At 36.7% G+C, this 23937-nt stretch overlaps 1 protein-coding gene across 16 annotated transcripts in view; it reads right to left on the bottom strand.

The window, feature by feature from the left end:
- Window positions 1-23937, bottom strand: part of LOC131034292 (nucleolin 2) — a 158855-nt gene that overhangs the window by 6494 nt on the left and 128424 nt on the right. For 14 of the 16 annotated variants that reach the window (XM_059218241.1, XM_059218247.1, XM_059218250.1 and 11 more), the window contains 7 exons: window positions 22372-22467; window positions 17583-17674; window positions 17323-17440; window positions 16253-16320; window positions 16062-16128; window positions 15885-15976; window positions 15635-15790 (listed from right to left, as the gene is read on the bottom strand). In XM_059218241.1, coding sequence (XP_059074224.1) covers window positions 15635-15790; window positions 15885-15976; window positions 16062-16128; window positions 16253-16320; window positions 17323-17440; window positions 17583-17674; window positions 22372-22467 — 689 coding nt within the window. The remainder of the gene's footprint in view (window positions 1-15634; window positions 15791-15884; window positions 15977-16061; window positions 16129-16252; window positions 16321-17322; window positions 17441-17582; window positions 17675-22371; window positions 22468-23937) is intronic. The other 2 variants (XM_059218251.1, XM_059218245.1) reach the window with 1 other exon arrangement.

Below are 23937 nucleotides of genomic sequence, written 5' to 3'. Positions count from 1 at the left end.
TATCTGAGTGCTCACTACAAATACCACACCAATGCCATGTTGCTTCCATGTTTGTGGCATGGTGATTTGAGCTGGAAAACAAAGAGAAGGTGAGGTGGATAGTTAGCAGCTGTGTCAGAGAAGAATGGTGTGGAGGTCTTGAAAGTTTCATGAAGATGACGCGGGATGAGAAGGGCTTTGTATGTCCTAAAGGTCCTTGGCTCCATGTTGGTGAATTCCATCCTCCTTTGCGCCCATCTCATATGGAGTGCAAACTGTAACAAAGAGGTCCATCGGGCCTCTGCACAAATCGGTATAAATGGGGTAAAGGAATACTTCATGGCTCAAGAACGGCAAGAGATTCAAAAGGAGCTAGACAAGTGGGGTCCCTATGAAATGAGACCCTCACGATCGACAAAGGATTCCTCATCGAGACATAAGCAAGGTCGTCCACACGGCTCGAAGAAGAAGATGACAAGGTGAACACTGTGGATAGGATTCACACCAAAGCACAAGGATGATGTAGATGATCCTGAGGTGGCGGCGGATGATATAGTTTTATTATTAAAACAAAATTAAAGATATTAATAAAAAATAAATATATTATATATAACTATTATAATATCAATTAATTTCATCAAATTATATATCCAATATGTATTTAAAGAGATATAAATATAAAAAAATATAAATATTAAAAAAACTAGATATAGAACACTTAACTGTTATATAAATAAAAAATTTCAAAAACTAAATATAAATTTAACTTGGATTTTAATAGTTTTCATTTTAATATAAACTCTATTCCCAAAAAACTAAATAAAATTAACATTTAAACTATTAAAATTTAAAATCGAACAATGTTAGTAGTATTTTATAAACTATTTAGTAGTTTTTATATTTATAATTTTTAACCTAACTATATATAAAATTAAAAATCCACCCATAACCTAAACTGAACTATATTAAAATGGACTATTAAAATTTAAAATCCAACTATTACAATTAAATTATCGAACTATTGAAGTTTAAAATATAACTGCTTGTTGTGACCTAATCATACATCACCCCATTTCAAATGGGGACCCCCTACTTTTTAGACCCTCTCGCTCTTTTGGTTTTTGGGTGTTTTCGCAGCAGTCTCGTCAATCCTCTGAGTTTGCAAGTGTTTGGGGGTCAGTTTGATCAAGTCTACAACTCGTTTGAACAATTTTGGCTAAGTTTGGAGCTCGTTTTGTCTGTTTTAGGGTTTTGCTCTTCAAACTTGGATTTAAGGCCCTTCCTCTAGGGTTTGTGAAAAATTGAAGGCTGCATCAAAATCAGGACCCTTTAAGGAACCTACACATGAAATTTGGGTGAATTCTGAGCAACTTTCTATTTTTAGAAAGTTCCTATTTTTTAAGGATTTCACTGCCATAGATGCACTACTTTTTTTGCCTGGTGAGTAAATACAACTTTTACTAGCCATAAAACTCGCCGAGTTTTTGGCGACTTTTTCACAAAAAATCAGCAAGTTTCTATAAAAAAACTCAGCAACACTAAAAAAGAGGCCCAAACATGTCAAAAAATTATCTATTTTTGTTTTTTCATGTCAGTTTCATTCTCTTCATCAAAATATATACATGAAATATTTGTTATATTTCATGTATATATTGGCAGGATGTTTGAGAGTGGTTTCAGATCTCTAGGAGTTATAATGCAAATTCTAGGTTTTAGAAGATCTTTTAATTTTTCAGACTTAGTCAAATTTCAGTAATCAGTATGCTCCTATCAACATTCTTTCGCTCTCTCTATTTGACTCACTTTATCTACCCCAAATTTTAGACCTATCTATCTCCCTATCACTCTTCCTCTATCTCCCTCTCTACCACTCTCTTTCTCACCCTCAGACCCCAACGAGGGGTGCTATCCTCAACCTAATTTTAATTTGCAGATGCTTGGTGGCAAAGTTGGGGTGGAAATACCCCAAATCTCAAAAAAATTGCCCTCAGAATCTTATGTCAACCTTGGAGTTCATCCAATTGTGAGTGCAATTGGAGCTTGTTTGAGGCCAAAGACACGAAGAAGAGGAGCAAGTTAGCTCAAAAACGCCTCAATGACCTTGTCTTTGTGCAATATAAATCTTCGGTTGCACATAAGGAAGGTAGAGGAAGCACCAGCTGATCCAATTGATTTGGATGATATAGATCCTTACAGTGATTGAATATCATAGGACCAACCTCCATTGTTTATAGAGGATGACATCAATGATTTGGAGAGGTAGGCTACAAAGGAGGAGGGAGGTGGATTTGGTTTCACACTAGATGACATTGAGGAGGATGAGGAGTCATTGCCAGTGCCAGGTGCAGCTAGAGACAGAGCTGCATCTAGGATGGAGGATGAGCCACAACTTGAGCCAGTCATACTGAGCAAGGAGGCACAATCACGCCCCCAATAGATTTCTAGGACTAGACCCTCTAGTTCTACCTCTACCTTAGTTTTTACTTGAGTTGGGAAGAGAAAGATGTAATTGTATTGATTTATTTACTTTTAGTTCTACAAAAACTATTTACTATTTTGCTTCTAGCCATCAACATTCCTCATGAGGATGCGATTTTGTACTCACTTTGCGTTTAAATATATCTAGACTCAACTTGTTTCTTTTGTGTTCTCATTTATTGACTCATGGGATGCATCTTCTCATTGAATTTGCAAAAAAAATGCATTTCTAATTAAATTTAAGCAATTTTTTAAGTTGCTGAGTACTGGTCGAGTTTTTCCCGAGTTTTATTTTCAAGCCTTGGCGAGTTTTTGCTAATGGCAAGTAGTTCAACTATGTTCACTGCCTCCTAGATTGGTCTAATTTTGCCAAAAATCAAACGTACTGTTTTTAGTAGTTTCCATTTTTAGTAAGTGTCTCCGCATCCTATTTTGCCCTAATCCTAGCATTTTGAAACACTTTCTATTCTTAAAAAGTCTATTTTTGGCAAGATCTTCACAAGTAGACACCAAAGACTGAGCATTCCTGATCATTTCTAAATCCGGAAAATTGGAAAAGGCAAGCAATTTGGTCAAAAAATGGCTAAGTATGGAGCTCTCAATCCAGAAGTGAAAAGTATTGAAAATCTCCCAAGTCTGGCAAAATCACTTCAAATCTAAATATGGCATCTTGAATTTGGAAAACAATGAAGGAATTGACTAAGTATGGATGAAGAACTAAGCAAGAATCCTTGCCAAGGCTGAAGTGGACAGTATTGAAAATCTCCTAAGTCTAGCAAAATCACTTCAAATCTAAATATGGCATCTTGAATTTGGAAAACAATGAAGAAATTGACTAAGTATGGATGAAGAACTGAGCAAGAATCCTTGCCAAGGCAGAAATGTGCGAGTATGGTCGAATTCCTTGGCATAGTGGGTTTGGCGCTCTAGGAAGAGCAAGGGTGCTAAAGAGGGGTGGTGGAGGAATTTTCCTTGACCATGCCCAAATAAAGCCCAAGGAGAATAGAGGGCGCTAAAACAAGGGTGTGGAGGAATTTTCCTCCACACCATGAATTCCTTCATGATGCCAAATCAGCGCCCAAGGAGATGCTCAAGCACCAAATGAGGGGGGTCATGGAAAAAGTAAAACAAGTCAAATTCCTCTCCTGCATGGAATCAACACTCAGTTTTGAGGTTAGGCGCCAAACAGGAGATGCCATGGAAAAGTCATTCAAAGGTGAAATTCCTTGACCCTAGCAAATTTGCGCCCAAGGAGAAGATATGGCGCCAAAATCAAGGTGCCATGGAAAAACCAAAATTTTGAAAGTTCCTCCTTTGCAGAGAAATGGCGCCAAAATTAAGGTGCCATGGAAAAACCAAAATTTTGAAAGTTCCTCCTTTGTAGAGAAGTGGCGCCAAAAGTTAGTTGAGGGCGCCAAACTGAGGGTGCCATGGAAAAAGGCAAGAAATTCAAATTTACTTCACTTGGAGAATTCCACACCAAGGACGAGTTGAAGGTAAACAATTTCTAAGGCAAGGAAAGAAACAGGGATGAACTGAAAAGAAAATTCCCCATGGAAAAAAAATTGAAAAATCCATTTTCAGGCAACAAAATTCATCCAAATTTTTAAGAAAATCAGATTTGGATTAGTGAGAGAACTTTCTCTCTCTTGGACCTTCGAACCCTAATTTGGGAAAATTCCTAAAAAATAGGACGTGCAAAATTGATGAAAAAGCTTCCCTTGAACATGGCACATTCAAAATTTCAAGAAAATTCTCCATGAATCAAATTTTCTCTCCTGAAGTTGTCTCTCCTAGGGTTTTCGCCATGTGGATAAAAATAAAAAATCTCAAGTAATTCTTTCAAATATCCCTCCAAGATTTCAAAATAGAAAGTTTGCGAGTTGGCGACACAAAAGAAAAGAATATTCCAAGTTATGAAGCATAACTCAGGCATTTATGGAAAATTCCATTTTGAAACTCAATGACGAAGGTGGAACCCGTTTGCATGGCATGTTGAAGAGGAAAGTATGACGCATCATTAAAACAACTACCGATTTTTTGGTCTTTCGCCAACTTGGCAAGTTGGTGGAAGGATTCTATTAAAGAAAGCATATGCAATTCATTTTTCATGTGCGAATTTGGAGAAAAGGTTAAAGTTGGAGAGAAGTAGCAAGAGTCAGGCTTGAAGAATTTTTTATTCCTTTTTTCAAAAGTTGATCTCGGAGGTTTTATTTTATTCCTAATTACGAATTGTCCAGCTGGAAATTCTTCTTTTTCAATCTATTTTATTCCTAGCAATAATTTTAATGTTGATTTATTTTTGGTTTTGCAGGAATGGCAAAGTCAAGTAAGGCATCGACTATTTCCAGATAGGCATAGATCAAGCCTGAGATGAAAGGATTCCTTCCATAATCCAAAATGGTGACTTTCAACTTGGCTGCTTTCCGGATCAAGATGTTTGGAACAATTGGAAATAATCCATCACCTATCGCTACCAGGATTGTTAAAAGCGGGATTGTTGCAGCAGCAAATTTCCCTCCATCTATTCAATGCCCACAATTAATCTTGGAATGCGCAAAACACTACAACCCAGAGAGGACTATTTCAACAAAGAATGGCAAGCTTTTGGCCAACCTAACTCTGAAGGCTATTGGTGAAACCTTTGGGATTCCATCACATCATTCCATGACTTACAAGACTATGGATAGAGCTAAGGCAGTATATGATGCAAGTTCTGATAGATGTGCCAAAATCATCAACAAGAGCTGGTTGTAGAAGCTAAGGCCTCACATCTCCAAGATGCCCAAACAACTCACCGTTTTTGAATTCAAGCAAGAGTACGTGGACTTGTTGATGATGTTGAGCAGAATTATGGGGTGTTCGCATACCACCAATTTTGAGAAGTGGATGTTCTTCTTCATTGGTGAAGTCATGAATGCCAATGGAATAGTAGATTGGGCTAGGTTAATCAGCCACCATGTGCATGAATAGCTTAAAAATCTAAAGGATAAGAAGACCCAATCCTTCTACATGAACTCTTATGTGATTTATTCACTCGCAAGGATGAGTGGCTTTGATGGTTTGCTAGGAAGTGAGCCCATGGGATGTGGACGAGCAAAGTTGAAGGTCCATGAATACTATCCCCAACTGCACCTACACAATACTAGTTCATTCAAATTGGTGAATGACACCTTTACCATGCACTTAACCAAGTTGATGCAGAATGAGCTCCATACAAGGGTGTCACCAATAGTCAGGGCACTGATACAAAAGTTTGGGGCCATGTTCCTGCAATTTCCGAAGTTTACTTATATCAAGACACAAGGATTCTCCTACCAACCATACAAATTACCAAGATATCCGTCAGATAAGTTGGTGTTGTGGGAACTTATGAGACAATTGACAACCTATGACCAAATTCAGAAAAAGAAAAGAAAGTTGTCCATCGAATTCCCTTTCGTCCTTGGTGACTATGAAGAATTGTGCCCCAACCTAGCAGCGGCTGAAAAGGCGGTAGAAGAATTGGCATTTTATCACTTGATGCCCTACACATCCAAATCTTACTAGGATCCATATTGTAAAACCAGGAAAGTTGCTGGAGTGAAGTTTGTGAACAAATTTCACCTGGAAGATTTGTGGGCCAATGCCAAGGATGACCTCGAGGTCAGGAAGAAAATGTTCTCCAGACTACCCCTTGACATGATTAGAATCAATGAAATAATGCAAGTGACGAATCAAGTAAAAGAGGATCCAAATGTAGTGCAGCCAGAATTTGAAAAAGTAAAGGACCAGCCCATCCAACTTCCAAATTGATCAAAGCCTGAAGTTGATGATCTAGACATTTTAGCTAAACCAATTCTAAAGTTCACCAAGCATTGGATCGACTAGCATGTCAAGGCGTTGAAGGAAAGAAATGTCCATCTGAGCTACCAATTAATGGGGAATCTAAATTCCCACAATGAGGCCACAAAAGGATTGTCACAGGCCCAAGCTGAGGAAGGAAAAATTCAGCAAGGAAAGGCTAGACCTAGTGAAGGAAAGAGCACTCCAAAGAAGCCTTGGACAAGGAAAAGGAAGGAAAGCTAGCCAAATGTCCAACCAGAAATTCAGCTAGTTGTTCAACAAGAAGTCCACCAAGAAGAACCACAGCAAAAGAGAGCAAGGGTGGAAGAAACTCAATCCCCAACCAGTTCTTTCAGCGTGCGAGAGATGGAAATGTTCACACAAGAAAATCCATTGAATCCACCACAGGGTGATTTTCCAGATACCACACTTGAACAAGACGTTCTTAGCATTAGTGCTTCACACAAGCCAACTTAGCAGGGAGATCAGAGGCAAGAACTTCCTCCCCATGTAGAAGAACCATGCCAAGATAGTTTCGTAGGAACAATCCTTGGAGAAATGGAGGAAACTTCACAGTAACATGCACATATGGAGATTCAGGATCAATCAACAGCTGCTCCAAATTGCCTAAGAAAAAGATTGAGGAAAGAACAAGAAAGCGAAGCAGATCCAGCATAGGAGTTGGAGGAAATTTTGAGAATGGAAAAACTAGCAGAAAAGAAGGTTGCTCAGAAATTTTTTAGGGTCACGAGGGATAAATCTAGATATAGAACTTTGCATATAGCTAAGCCTACAGCTGATAAGGATAGAAATGAGATCACGCGAGATGACTATTTAATTAGAGAAGTTGATCTAGGGCATGCTTCCATGGTTCGGGTGATGGAAGACTTTGAAGGGTCATCCATGGCCATGATAGAAAAGATGCAAAAGATGAAGGCAAAGTGCAAGAGGCTGAAGAGCAAAAACAGGGCCTTGTGCAAATATATTAAGAGTTTCAAACACCCACTCAAGGAAGAGTATCCATCTTTTATTCCTCCCTCTTCTCTTCCAAAGGAGTCCATTGATGAAGCTGAAAAGGTTAGGAAAATTGCCCAATACTCTAGGGAATGGGTGGAGGATGTTTTCACTGCAGCCGGAAAATTCATTGAAGACTTGGCTAGCCTTCATTCTAGACTTGTTGTGCTCTTGAACCGTTTGGAAGTTGCATGGGAAGATGTTTGCATTTATTAGGACTTGACCATTCCACGACTCAGAGCCTTGATGAAAGTCCCGAAGTAGACACTGATTGACGAGAAGGTGATCCAAGAGAACAAAGTTTATGACTTCCTGCAATGGTTTTGTGACGCCTGCAACTAGAAGGGAGGCCTTTGAGAGATTCACCACGGAGTCTTTAGCTTTGAAAGACTCAATCAGGTGGGTTCAGGAGGAAATCATCAGTGCAGTTGAGGCCTTGCTTGCAAAGAGGTTGAATGAAGGCGAAGTGACAGTGAATTTCCTAAGGGCTCAGTTGCATGAATTCTTCTTTGTGGGAGCATTTTCCAAGGCTCACTTTGAGAATGTTTCTTTTTTTTCCAGCACTATGCAGAGGACACGAGAAATGGTAGCAAAATGGGAAAGTTTATATCCAAGAGTGAAGAAGAAATTGCTTTGATGGAGTTTCGAATAGAGAGCGTGCCAAGTGTCTTCGTAGGAGAATTAGAGGCCGTCATCGCCAAGGTCATTACATATGCCATAAATGAACGATAATGGTCGTCCATTTTTGGATGAGGACCTTTTGACCGAGTGACATAGTGGCATACTTATTGCTGGAATATTTTGACCAAGTGGCAACTGGGTCAATGCATGTTGAATTAATGGAGCAGCTTTTGCATGCAACTGCCGCATTTAAGGAATTATGGCAGATTCCTTTTGCATGCAGTCGTCGCATGTAGATTTGATGGTGCATTTATGACATGATGGGGCAATTTTTGCATGGAGGAATATTCAACGCATTTTGGACAAGTTTAGTGAGTAGTGGCGCATTTAATGCATTTTGGATACCATTTGTAATAGGCTGAAATTAATTGTACATGGGCATCAATGGGTATTTATTGTAGATTTCCACCTTGTTGCATCATGTGTGGGGAATCTTTTAGAGGGAAAACCCTAATTAGGGTTTTGCATGTAGCCAAGGCTTGAAGCCTATATAAAGGGGTGACCACCCTCATTTGTAAGGGAGGAAATATTGCTTTTGAGATTGTTGCGATAATATTGAAGCAGTTAACTTAATACATTGTTCAATTTGATGCTGTATACTTGTGCTATTTTATGACTTGCATGGTCTCACTCTCTTCACTTAGAATAGATTTGCTTTCAAGTTGTTAGATGAATGGGATTTGATGAGATTGTTTGCAGTGAAACCCGTGCTCATACCTTTTGTTAGTAGCTGATTGTTATTATTTTTGCAAGGTTAGTCTAAGCCTTTTATGCATGGAAACTTAACTTCATTCATCGGGTGGACATTGTTCGTTGATGGTATTCATTGGTGTTCTAAAAATATTTTGCACAACCTTTGAAGATTGCACCGCCTTTTTGTAGTTGTCTCCTAGCGGCGAAGCAAAGTGTGGTTTGGTTTCACTTGAGCAATCATTGTCTCCTTGTTCTTAGAGTTAGAATAGCATTTCTAAACCCTTCCCATTTACTTTCCGCATATTTTAAATCCAAAAATCCTAAAAACGAGCCTTTCATTGATAAATCATTCATGAGTAAATTCCTTGAAGTTGCGAAATTGTTTAATCTTCTTCGAGTGTGCGTAAGTCCACTTGGATTACTGTCAAATCACATTAGCCAACTGAGTCACGTCCGTTGCAAAAAGGAACCTTGGAGTCGATTGTCTGAACTTCCTACAATCTTAGCATGCAATCATACTTTGATCAAGAGAGAGTGAAGTGACCGTTAGGCAACTTTATTTTGTGTTTAGGCGTTGTCATAAAAAACATGTCAACACTACAAAAATTGAATATGTGAGTCCAAACAAGTAGTTCAAAAAAGACACCAATTTGCATTCAAAAAAGAAGTGTTCAAAACATTCTTTATCTCATTGTTTGTTCTTGTTGATTTCTCCCTACAATTAATGCAGAGATTTTTCATTCACATGTTTGCCTTTGATTTTGATTTACTCAATACTGGTAACACCAAGGAGTGGTCTTTGCATTGAATTGAAAAACATTTGATATGAGAAATTAATTGCTCCAATTTGATTTGTGTAGATATGAAGGCATGATAAATAAATTTAAGGTTTGTTACTTGTGAAGAAAGGGTCACACCATCTACTTCAATAGACGATATGGCAAGTGCATTAGGGATGCAAAAAAGGGAAAGGTTATGTTACTAGGCTCTTTGAAAACAAGTGCCAAATTGCAAACAATGGTTCAGATATAGGTTTCACCTAAGGTTCAACCTAGACACCCGAAGTACCCTATGGGTCTTGTTGTCACGTGAAATTGCACCTTATTGGAACTAACCCAACATTCCAATGACACAATGAGAATGATCTCCATGTGTGGGACCTTGCAATTGAGATCAAACCCTTGGAGAATGCCAACTTCCTTTGTAAACCTAGATGCAAGGTGATGATCCAACCCAACAGAAATAAATCCTACAATTTAATCCTATTCTACTGATTTACCAAAGAAAAGGGAAAGAAGGAATGCATGGAAGGTAAGGGGTGGTGATGCACCTAGATTAAGATTAGTTTCTCCCTTTTCTCACAATAACACAAAGAATTTATAATAGTTGCTAAAAGAACTCAAGTTTCTATTTCACAACTCCTAAAGACAAAAGTTGAGGTAAGGAGTTTGACAAGTACTAAGAGGGGAGAAAAGATTCATAGATAGCCCTTACACACAGGTTTTACACAGCTCATGTATTTAAGGCATAGAAACATTCATACAATCATAAAGGCAAAGAAATTTACACAATATTATAGAGGTGAGAAGAGGTAAAATACAATTTTCATTCATTCCAAAACATAAAGCTAAATATGATGTATAGATAATTGAATATTTTACAAGTCTCTAGTCTTAACTAAGGAGCTACTTTACAAAATGACGCCTAATAAACTATATCCCTGAAGGAAGACATGGGAGATGTCAGAAAGTCACACAAAACCCTAGACACAAACCCGACCAATGCACTGATGACAAGTGACTTCCACAAATCCAATCAGCACGACCTAGAGGCATGGAAAGACATCTTTGGACGTGACCAATCCTGAGGATTGCTGACTTGTGGGTTTAAGTGTAGAAAGGAGAAAAAATTGCCCAAGAAATCTACTACAAAAGTGACCAAGAAATGGTGTTCTGACAAAAGAATGTTTGTAGCATGGAATAAAGCACGAGCATCGCCTTGTACCCCTTGGATCCGTACCCAAATGCAATAATATACCATTTAGAGCTTCCTCGAATAAAAGTCCGGTGGTTGCAAACATTAATGGCATTGCAGAGTGGTAGGTGAGAGAACACATCTCAGGAGCATCCCTATAGCTATTGGCAAAATTTTGAACCTTTGTGTGCCATTGTGCCCACCTAACCTAGTATAAGTGCATTAAAACCTTTGATGCTATGACAACAACTTTACCCATCAAGCATCAAGCCTTAGGCTTCCTTTGGATTGCTTGTTGATTTAAACTTGGATAAGCACATGTCCATGTGTGATGCCTCAATGAGACACTCCTTTGTCAGGCATCCAGCATTGGGGATTCACATTACTGTCTATCATAGAGAAGAGAGGAAGAGATACTCTAAAAGTTGGAACCTCAATGATGGCGCCAACATGACATCATTGGAAAAAAGGATGATGCCAAGAGATGTCATCATGGACAAGAATGGCTTGGAATGGATGACGTCAACATGTCATCAATTAAGGGGAATGACATTAGCAAATGAATGGAAAAGGTTTGGGATTTTGGGGATGGTCGAAAAGGTATGAAGCCAAGGAAAAGTCTGAAAGTCCAAAGGACTTAGAAGAATCCAAAAATGGGGAAGAGAATTGTTGGGAATGGAAATCGTAGATATCACTTGACAAATGCCAAAAGTGGTAAAAGGGAAAAGGAAACTCTAAACTCTTAAAGACTTTGGCGAAATGAAGGTAAAGGATATGTCAAAATTTCGAGGATGGTTTTAGACTTTTAGTATAGGGGCGAGTCTGACAACATATTGAAGGATGGAGAAGTCCAAAAGTTTGACACAACATTTTAAGCTTCAACGATCAAGAATACTACAAAAGGAATGCTTAAAAAGAAAGGGGAATAAGAGAACCACTGACAACTCAACAAACCAACAAATGCAACAATTATAAAAGAGTAAACTTCAATGATTGAGAATGTAGGGAAATGTGTATCAAAGAGGCAAGCGTGGAAAGGAAATGCCAAAGCTTCGAAATTTGACAAGCTTAGACATTTTTGAAGCAATAGAGATTAGGAGTCATACCATTGGAAGAAGATGGGAAGGCATGATGGGAGGAAAAACTTTGAACGACTAATGGGGATGACAACATCAACATGCAGTCATTGTAGGAAATTAAGGTCAAGAAAGTAGAAGAAAGGGTGCCTAAGAAGGCACAAAGGCAAAGAAATTCTCGAGAGACCAAAAGTCCGGCGAAGGAACACTTAGGCATAACAGGTTTTAGAATTTGGGGATCAAGCAAACCATTGGGAAACTAGTTAATTGAGGACCCACCAAAAGTCCAACACTCAACAAAATCAGCACTTAGGTGGATACACTCTCCGAACTTTGAGGATTCGAGAGCTTAAGGAATGGCAAGGAAGTAAAGGAGATCTTGATAGCCCAAAGGCCCAAAAACTTAGCCACATTTTTACAATGATCATGATAGGGAATCGAGGCCAATAGGAAAGGCATTACGATAGGATGTCTACAAAACTCTGAAACTCCAAGAAGGCAAACACTTACATAGAATTGGGTTTTCAATGTGGGATATTTGACTAAGGCATGCACAGGAGAACTCATTGCAACAACTAGAGAAACAATTCATGCAAGATGGCCCATTCAGGATCTCTCAAATCGGTTATCATCAATAGGCACTAAAAAAGTGGCATAAAATGATAATAGTTCATGCTGTCAAACCTTGGGAGAACCTATATGGAACCAACATCAAATCAAAAGAGAACTTAAGTTCTGACTTTGATTTTTTGAAAATAGAAATCCTCTTAATGTTAAGTGTCTCTTGCAATCTGCTCAATAGAATGCAAGTTTGTTGAAATCTTGGGAAGAATTGTTGCTGATACCAGGTACTTTTGATGGAGATTTGATAAAGACTTTGTTGTCATTGGAAGCCACTGCTCTATTAAATGTTAAAGAGACCTTGCTTTGCTCACCTAATGATGATTACATCTGGTACAAAGAAGTCTGATGCTGCATAAATACAATTGTTATAAGCTGGAAGGATAAAAACCAACTTCACTACTCTACTGCTATGAAATGAGTAATGTATGCAGGTTTATTTATGCATTAAACAATGTTATTTCCAGAACCCCTGCCATCTATATATATTAACTCTTTTTTATCTTTCAAAAGCTATTTAAAACTGAATTCTCTCGAGTAGTCCCTTTATTCAACTTATATGATGAAGTTTATATTAATGACATAAATGCAGATGTCCAAGGGATTGAGCTTAATTGTTTCAAGCACTGATTTCTCATTGTAGAGACCCAAGTTCAAATCCTAATAGGGGCATATGATAAGGAATTATGTTGACTCTTTGTCTTCCATAAGTGGTTTCTAGTGCAGTTGCTTGTATTCATCTCATGTTCATGCTCACATGTGCAGAATGTTGTAAGCAATTAGCAATATAAAAAAATTAATGTGGATACACACACACACACACACACACACACACACACACACACACACACACACACATACAAACATACATACACACATACATACATGCACACACATACATACATACATGCATACACACACACATACACACATTAATGTGGACACACACACACACACACACACACACACACACACACACACATACAAACATACATACACACATACAAACATACATACACACATACATACATACATGCATGCACACACACATACACACACGTACACACATACACACACACACACATACAGACATACAGACATACATACATACACACATACATACAAACATACATACACACATACATACATGCACACACATACATACATACATGCATACATACACACACACACACACACACACACACATACAGACATACACACATACATACATACACACATACATACAAACATACATACACACATACATACATGCACACACATACATACATACATGCATACACACACACATACACACACACACACACACATACATACATACACACATACACACACATACAATATGCATACACACACACACACATATATACATACATACATACCATAAGTGGTTTCTAGTGCAGTTGGTTGTATTCATCTCATGTTCATGCTCATGTGCAGAATATTGTAAACAATTAGCAATATAAAAAAATTAATGGGGATGGATAGTTATATTCACACTGAAAACCGAAAAAAAAAACCTCACACCTGACTCTGAACCTGAATCAACAACTCCGAAAAGGGAATAAAAATTTTTAAAAATTCTGAAATCCAATGTGGAGAAAGATAAGTTTAGCCTATTAGGAAAACATTAAAAATGAAAGGAGGGAGTGAACAGATGCGAGTAGCGGAGCAGAATGCATAGGCTTAAGGTATCATATGTTGCAGGGTGAGAATTGTAAAAACAAATATGAAAGGGGTGAGAACAAAGGAGATAGATGGCTAGGGAGAAGCAATAATTCAAAGAGAATACAAAAGGTGGGATTTAAACTTTGCTATTTAATAATTTATTATTTTTTATAACATTTGCAACTGTTTAATGTCTTCCAAAATATCATAGAAGTCCCAACCAACCACAACACATCCAATCTTCACAATAATTGAAGGTGGGCACTGCCAGCTGCTGCTTAAAATGGCATGGGTCATATCCTGCCTTCATATATTAACGGTATGCGTGCATATTTGGCATTGCAAAAGCAAGAAGAGGACCACTTGCGTCCAATGTAAATTAGCAATGACTAATAATCTAAGTTGCCGAATCGGGTACGGGAACGGGAACGGGTAGGTGGGTACGAAATGCTGGTATGGCAGAAATTGTTTTTGTGGGTTGGGTACGTTTTTGGTACGTTTATCATATGTGTGTATATATATCTGTGTGTGTGTGTATATGTATATACATATATGTGTGTGTGTGTGTGTATAGAGCTAAAAAATAGAATTAAGTTTAGAATGTCATATATCAATACATATGCTAAACAAAACCATTACAAATTTCAAATTTTGATACGTAACATACTAATTTAAATTCAGTTTTCAATATCAAAAAGATCAAACTAGAATACCATGATAGATAAGTTCTGAGTTCACTAATCAGCACTGTAGGTCTTAAGAATATTAAAAAGATCAAACTAGAATCACTAAAATTTCAGAAACATTTCGGCTTCTAAAAAATGCAGACCTCGGATGTACCCACAGGAGATTCGTTTCAGAATCTGATTCCTGTATGTTTCGTACCCGGAATCACCCAAGAAATCCCACAATTCAGCAACAATTCATTGAACTATCAATGCAATTTTCCACCTCTTTAGTGTAAGAGAAGGATTGTAATTGTGTTCTAATCGATAGTACCAATCCACATAAACAATTAAAAAAAACGCTTGTTAAAGCCTATCACTATACTTTACACTAAGAAAATGAAACTCAATTATGCATTTCTATTGGAGTGCAATTACTAGCATATATGTTTATTAGAATTATGGGTAGATAACTTCCTTCTAACAAAACCATAATTACCAAATCCAGGCAGATCGGAATTTTTGGGACCAGCAAGATATGTCCAATTTGGTCCGTACATCTCAATTCATATAAAAAAAATTAAAAATTTACCGAACCTTTTTTCCGATTTTAGATTTCTGAATATTTTAACCTTGTGAATGAATCAGATTTTCTGAACCTGGTAATTATGAACCATATCACTAAAATTTTATCAATATAGGTTGGATGAAACTGGAGATAATTGAAGTGTTTCATTCACTTATCCAAGCCTTCTCAGTCATTACTTGATTACTCTAAATACCAGTATTTTTTAGTATTAAATATCTTTCATTTGCTTATATATGGATTTATACTCTGCTGATTGCATAAGTCATGATGCTAATTCAACCTCATACTCCATGCAGTTTCCCCTTTTAAAACTATTTATTAGTTTCAAATTTAATATAGCCAAGCATACCAACCTTCTGGAATTTCTTCTTTTAGTATTTGAAGACTTTCTGCGAAATCTACTCCGACCAACTTCCTTAACAAACAGTTTAGCATCACCCAATTCTGATCCACAAAGTTTTACAGCCTTTGAAACTGCTTCGCTGTCTTCAAATTTAATAAACGCAACCCTGAATAGTTATATGAGACAAATTAAGAGCCAGTATATTAAAGAAATCATCTCCAGGTTATCAAAAAATTTTATTAGGAAAAAAGGATACCCACCTCCTAGAGTCTCCTGCTTGGATGTCATTCGGAACACGGATATCTTTGATGTTTCCACAATCCTCAAAATGCTTCATCAAGCTTTTCCGAATCTGAAACACATTTTATACAGTAAGGTGACTAATCCAACCTAAATATAATACAGGAGGAAACAGGTGCAAAATTTAACAAACTCACATCCTCCTCCTGTTGGCTCCTTTGTAATCCCCTAACAAGAACAGTTGAATCCAGCACATGCTTGTTGCTATTATTGCCATAATCAACTTACATTAGTAGGTAGTCATGGATATAGCACTTACCAAATATTTATCATTTGACAAAATTCAAAACATTTGATCCATAAAAAAGGCTGCAAGATCTAATAATACCTAAGCTTTTCTGCTAAATCCAATTTAACATTCCGATTATAAAACATTTCACCATTTTTCTCCAACGCCTGAAAAAAGAGAACACAAACCGACAAAAAGGAGTTAGCATTTAAATTATAATGGCATGTCACAGCTTTATAAAATTATGAATGAAGGTATGCATTTAAGAGTACAGTATCTAACACCAACATCCAATAATCAGTCTCCAGTCGAACTGTTAAGGTCATACAAGGTAAATTTTATAATTTTTCATAGAAAATCTGAGCAAAAGATTTTTCAGAAAGAAGCAAATAGCAGATAAATAATAGCAATGTAGGATAAAATACTTTCGAGTTTATAGGTTTTACTTAATTAAACAGTGGAATTGGGCATGACTCAATTCATTACAACAAAGATATGAAGACAAAGTCACAAGTAACTAATCAAGCACAAATTCAGAATAACTTTATAGAACTGAAGTCTACATCTTCTGAGATATTTTGTCATTTATGAAACCCTGCAAAATTACAGATGCCCACCAGCACATGAAAGAAGCAGGAATCATTGTCCCTTAGTAAGAATGCTTAAATCCAATCGGACAGATCTTTCATTCAGTTGAGGAAAATCCTACCAATAAATGGAAATCAATTAGTAAGTTGAAGAAAATATTCATGCTGAAGCCCATCCTTCGTAATGCACCTGAATGAAATTTGATTGTGAAATTGATCAATGCAAGTGGTAAAGATTATAAATGGTATGGAGATGATGCCAGAAAATGCCATGAAAAGGGAAATGGTAGGCACTTGCAAATGGCATTCCAAAGGCAATAAACAAAATAAGGGCAAATGCATTTCAAAAGTGGGAAAAGAAAGTTATAACTATATTCCACAACCTTGAAAGCAGCAACATTGTTGGTCTTAGTAAAGACTGACATCACCAGCAATTTAATCATGTATAATACACTTATAAGAATCACTCATATAGAAAATATTTTATCTATGAAGATAATATTCCTAACAAATAGTCAACATGCAGCATTAGTCAATAAATGGCTTGTTAGAAGTGCAAAACATCTGAATGCATTTAACCACCTTTACAGCTGCTGCTTCTGTTGCAAATGTAACATGACAAAAGCCTTTCATAGAACCATCAGCATTCTTAGCCATTCGAATATCACTCACATGACCAACATCTTCAAAAAACTCCAACCTGCTCAATAAGATAAGTGAAAGCTAATAGTTAACCAAAATTCATAACCAGGAAAACGTACATATAACAAGAAGGATACAGAAAAAGTATAATGCCAGAAAGATTTAAAAAAACACAAAACCTGCCACAGATAAAAACATACACATTGTGCTGGTTGATGGAGTAAGGCAGATTTCCCATAAACAGAATCTTACTTCGAATAGCCACTAGTGTCTTCGGAACAGGTGCAAAAAACTGCAAAATATTGCAGTTATCATTATCAGGAACAGTGGGTAAGGAAGATTGCAAAAAATAATCACACAGCTCATGGATTTGATTACTTAACACCAATAGACATAATTTATTGGCTAATTCGAAAGACAAATATGTTAGGATCGACACAAGAAACGATAAAGTGAACAAACATGACATGATTCCGTGAAGTAGAGCACTAAATGAATATGCAAAGCTATTAGTTAGATGAGCAACAAACATCAATACAAAGTTTGACAAGATTGCTCAATTCAATTCAACTCATGGAATTACAAACATGGGATTAACAGTAACTAAAAAACATTATTAGCCAGACAGTTTCTATAGCATAAGCATAACATTTACCTTTTTTGTTGCAAACACTTAACACGTTAGACTTCAACCTTTGAATGACAAATTATGCAACATAAGTTTGGTACCCACTCTCCTTGCAATTTATAAGTAAATGACACATGTTTAGTTTTTTCCAGCTATAGTTTCTTGAAGCTTCAACAACAATAAAATAATAACTTAAAAGCAATTCAATCTTCATCCATTCAAAAGTAATATAAAACTGAGTTTCCACTGCATTCTTCCCATAATATCTTTTTCATTTTTGGCGTCAGTTTCAAAGAAGGGCTCAATATTATCGATTTTCCTCCTTTATTTTGTTTTATTTGCCTTTTATTGTTGACTTGGTCCCATAAGCTAACTTGGGCACCACTTTTGATTTGTTTCTATCTTCGTTTTGCTTCAAAAAATATGCTAATTTGGTGCCTAGTGGAGTTCAGGTGCTCATGTTGCTTTTTGATGGAACTTTAGCTCATTAATGCCAACTAGAAGTTATAGAATATAATGCCAAGTAGAAATTTGGAACTTAAACACCAAGTAAAACTTTTGGGACTTAATGCCAAGTAGAACTTTTGATTGATAGGCACCAATTTGTAGAAGGTTTTGACATTTGACATAAGTGCCAAGTCGTGTGAGTTTCACATGGCATTGCCAAGTAAAAACCCACTTAAGTGAAAGTTTGGCACAGATGTTTCTTTTTGGTGGATGTTTTAACATGGCAGCACCATCAAGAAAGCCCCAATACTTGGTTTGTAGTGGAGAAAGTTCCATCTTTACCAAATTAGAGAAATTTTTGAATGATTATGCCAAAACTTTAAACTTCTAATTTCCTTCATATTCATTTTCAAACACTAACTTTAATGAATTTTACTCTTCTTATTGTATTTACTCTTTCTGAATTCCATTTCCTGATGATGAACCCTCAGCTTACTTTATCAAACTTATATCTGTACCACTCACTACATTCTCCAAAAGAAGAAAAAATCAGCTTTCTAGAAACAAAAAGTTGGATTTTGAGCCTCACTCCTTAATCTGCAAACAAGAAGAGAAAAAACAAAACACCAGAAGGCAGCTATTTCCTTAATAGAAACTTTTTAAACATCGAAAGTTAAATTTCTGGTAGACATTAAAAATTCTAACTTGAATCATGGATTTTCCATAGTGAGAACTATGCTTGAAAGACAACTTCCTTATATGATCCTGTCTAAATGTGTTGGAGAAGATTTTCCTTAAACTCAATGCATCCTTCCTCTGCCCATGCTAGAGCCTTCTTAGAATTCAAAGCTTCATAATCTTCATGACAGACATCTTGTATACATTGTTAATTGACTTCACAATTTGACACAAGATAACATAGTTGGCATTGATGTGACAAGAACAACTTGGTCTTTAGCTATAACCATAATAGAAAGCAAACTTTTCTAGAGTACCAAAATTGGTAGTAACAACGTCAACCCCCTTAAATCATAGACATGGCAAGATCAATTTCTAAGCCCATTCCTTCAAGTCAAAGCACTTGGGTACTGAGGGAAAGTTGTTGCCACTTAGGGGAGAAGCATTTTGTGGGGAGTTTACACTCAAGCATTTTGCCATACTCAAGTCCTGTGGTAACTGCAAAGGGATCTTATCATAGTCAAAATATTGACACTGGTTTTAGAATGGGACTGAAAGCTTTTCAACCTTGACCAAAAGCTCCTTTCTATTTTGTGTGGCACTGCCATCAAAGTTGTTGTTTCTGGCTCAAATGACGTCTCTTTCTACTTTTGCATCAGATTGTCATCAGATGATCCTATGTTCCTCAAACAACCTCTATTTTCTCCTGTTATAGTACATTGCCATTTGAGTTTGCAGCATATGCTGAGTTGATAGGGATTTAGTCCTTTATGAGTGACTCTAAAATTGAAGTAGCTGACTACATCAACTATTTTAAGAAACAGGATAAAAGAAACATAAAAGCTGAATTAGATATTTATCTTTATAGGTTGTCTATGCTGGCTGTATATCTCAACTGAATCTCAATACTATGAGTTTTGGCAAAAATATTTGAACTTTTGACTTTTCATTTTGCCAGATGTTGGAATATCATTGTCTTTGATCTTGATAACTATTATTCCTTAGATTGATTCATAATCTCTTCTGGGGCAATGAATTATTTAGCAATGTTTTGATTCTGAACGGATCATACTCAATTAGTTCATGTTTATAGATTTGCAATTTCCATTTTTATGATTATGACTCTGAAAATGTCTTTGATTCTGAACAGATAACCCTTTGAATCTAATTAGTGCAAGTTTGTAGATTTGCACTTTCCTCTTCAATGATGCGTCCTTTGGTGTATCGGATGTTGCTTTTAATCCTGTATGTTTTTGATGTACCATCGAGGTTAAGTTTTACAAATAGGGGTATTTGAGGGTTCAATAAAGATGAAAATTCCTGATAAGAGTAACAAATTGGGAAGTGGCAAGTTTCTAGAAGATAAAAATAAAAAATGTTGAAGATTTTATTGATAAATAAGGTCCACTTGATTGTCATGCTATTTACCATCAAGTAACAATATTGAATTAATACAAGTGAAGAATGGTATGCATTCTAATGCTTGGTAATGTGATTGTTGTCATTTAATGACACCCTTGGTCCATCAATGAGAACCAATCAGAGATATGTTCCATGGACCAGCGCTGAACCAGTTTGATCAAAGTGGAAACAATGGAATCATGAAGTGTGAAGTGTTGTCTTGTCAGAAGGAAGTTCCTAAGCCTTCCCTTCCTTGACCCCGGAACTCCCAGGTTCCCAAGTTCCTAAGTCCTCAACCGTGGAACTCCGGAATCCCGAAATCCCAAGCCTAAGTCTTCCCAACTTCCTTCCGGCTTGCAACACTTCCAAATGGCATGATCAACACTCAAGGCTCTTAATGCTCCAACAACTCCTGCAACTTGTACACCTTTTGTGGAGCTACATGGGCGCATTTAATGATTTTTGCAAGATTTCCATCAAGAGAAGTATAGGGCCATACTTATTTGTGGTTACTTAACTTACTTATGTCATGCCTGCATGCTCTTACTTTGGAATGTCAGTCAATCCACCTTCTAGAAGTACCTTTCTTCTTGGGATTGCATTTTCAGGGTATGGCCAAGTTGCTTGCATGTACACAATGTCAGGTGCATGCACTTCCCTGCATTCCCTGACTGACATTTCCCTGCACACAAGAGTCAAGGCTTCTCTCCCTTAACCAATGGTCTCTCCTATGCGACCCATTTTCTATATAAGGTTGTTATGCCTCATTGTAAAGGGTTCTCTCCCTGTTGGCTTGAGCTATTCTATGCTCTTTCACTTCTCTTAAAGACTTGTATTTATCTTGCACTTTTGCAACTGTAAGTTTGGCCATTGGCCTTATAATGAATTGAAATCATCATTCTTGCCTTACTTCAACTTATGTATTTTGTGTATGTGTTCTTACCTTCATTGTAAGTGTGTGTATGTGGCTTTCTTTCACATATATGCCGTGTTAACCTGTTTTTGGGTGTGACTTGTGGGAAACCTTATCCCCTCTTGACATTCAGCAAGTCCTAACCTCCATACGTGCGTTAAGGTCATTCATGCAACTGAAGTTTGTGCATCTCCTGGGTATTTCAGTTGATTCTTGTGCCATTTCGGGTGGGGAGACAAACATCTCTTATCTTGGTGCATCACCTCCTTTTATTTTTAGCATTTCTCTCTTCCCTTTTCCTCTGCAAGCTATTAGGATAGGTTTGGAAGTAAGATTTGAAGTGTTGAGTTGGTTCAACATCTGCACTTGGATTGAGAAGTAAGCCGGCCTTCTCCGGAGATTCAACCCCCTTGCGCAAGGTCACACACTTCGGGGTTGTTTCCATGTTTCACAAGGTTACTGAGTTGATAGCTCAAAAAGGGTGCAAGCTTTTGTGATAACAGTGACATTGACACATATTTATGCTTAGGAGGATAGCTATTTATTTGTTATTAAAAAAACAAAATCCAAGAAAAAATCAAAAAGATAAATCTCCCTTCTTAAAACAACATTAGAAAAACATGGCCCTTGATTTAAAGTGACTACAAACTGAACAACTTACAATAATCATCCTTGTCATAAGAGTTCTTGATAGATCAAGACTTCTATATGCTTTCACAAGTGACTTGTGCCTATGTTTACCTATGACAACATACCTAAAACGAAAGTGGTTTTCAAGCAAGTAAACGCTGACACACAATCTAAGAAGCACAAAACCTACAAAATAATAAACTAAAAACTAGTATAATATCTAAAATAAAAATATTAACTTTTTGACAATCAAAAAGTGGAACAAAATAACGAAACTTCAAATTTAAAATACCTGATATTCCTTAGCTGCTTCATCAAACAACGTTTTTCTTGCTTCTAGAGTCTCTTTTGCAGATATGACTTCATCTTCTGTCTTTTCTTGAGAATCCTTGAAATAGAAAAAAAAAACAAAGATTTAACTTCAGAAATATTTTTTTGTTGTAAACTTGTTTTTTCTCATTACTATCCTTCTCATCCCACTCAACTTCAGACAGTTTAAGTCATAACATATCTTGATGAGTTTGACAGATATTTTTGCTCATTCAGGGTCTACATTGGCTCTGGTAAAACACACAGTTAACAGCTGTACACATAAACACTATACAAAAACGAAGTATATGCTTTAGATTATAAGAGAAATTTATATCTACAGTCAGAATTATAAATGTGAGGAATATATATGTCCTAAGTGTCCTCCACAAAAGGTAGCCTAAATTGACACTACCTGGCAGTGTCCTTTCAGGAAAAAGCATAATTAATATCATTTCTATACTTCACAATCCTAAAACCTTCTAAATCTGTTGCATCCTCCAAAGCAAGGCTGGGCACTGGACTGGCATATCATAAGAAGTCATTGTTTCACAGAGAATATGTTGTTCTAGAAGTGGTAATGCCATGACAGGCATTGTAGCTCTGCAACTGTACGGTTTGTAAAACTGAAAAACTTGACTGAGTTGATTGTTGTTCATTAGCATTCTATACTGTCTATATTAATTATAAATTAGATAAATATACCAGAGTCTGCTCATTGTCAACTGATTTTGGGTAATGTAATCGCTTGCCTTAATATCAATTAATATTTGATCTTTTAATCAATAAATATCTTCCAAATTCTCCTTGTCAGAATTCTCTGATACTATGTTGTGCTGTGCTCAGAAGCATCAAAAAATTTAATCTTGTGTTGACCATAGATTTACAAGAGAATTTCCGCTCAACATAGACTTTCCTTGCCTTATGTTACAGCAGTCGTGACTTAACTGTAGGTTGCATTCCAGAAAGAATTTAAAATAACAGGAGGCTTCAACAAAGAGATCAGGATTCCTAAAACTCTGCAACACTGCTGCTTCTTGTTGCAATATTCCTGAGCTGCTCCACATGTGCATTAGATTTATAGAAGTGCTCATCAGTTGTGTCCATCTAAAGTTATCCAGCTATTCACATCCTCGCTCCATCAAAAGTGTGTGCTCTATTTCTCTATTTCATTGTTTCTAATTTGTACAAATTCAATGTAATACACTCCTTTCAATTTTACCAGGACCATCTGTTACATTGTCAGTTACAGAAATTTTTAGAGCAGCAATATATTAAAGAATTATAAGAGGTATAAAGCAGCTGAGAAAAAAGAGGAGTTGATTTCTAAGGCTGGACTCAGATCAGAATAATATTAAGACAGAACCTGACAATATAAATTCAGAACAACAATTCCATAGGTGGAGAGAGGCAAGCTATGATAGAGATTGTCTTCCCTGCACCAACTTCTGATGGAACATTTCAATGTCAATCAGTGTCAATAATTTATACTTTCATCTGTATAACTTGAACCTATCCACATTACTTTGAGACATTTTAGGTTCTCATG

The sequence above is a fragment of the Cryptomeria japonica genome, chromosome 3, assembly GCF_030272615.1.
Source record: "Cryptomeria japonica chromosome 3, Sugi_1.0, whole genome shotgun sequence".
In the NCBI taxonomy this organism is placed as follows: Eukaryota; Viridiplantae; Streptophyta; class Pinopsida; order Cupressales; family Cupressaceae; genus Cryptomeria; species Cryptomeria japonica.
This window is presented reverse-complemented; position numbering and strand designations above follow the sequence as displayed.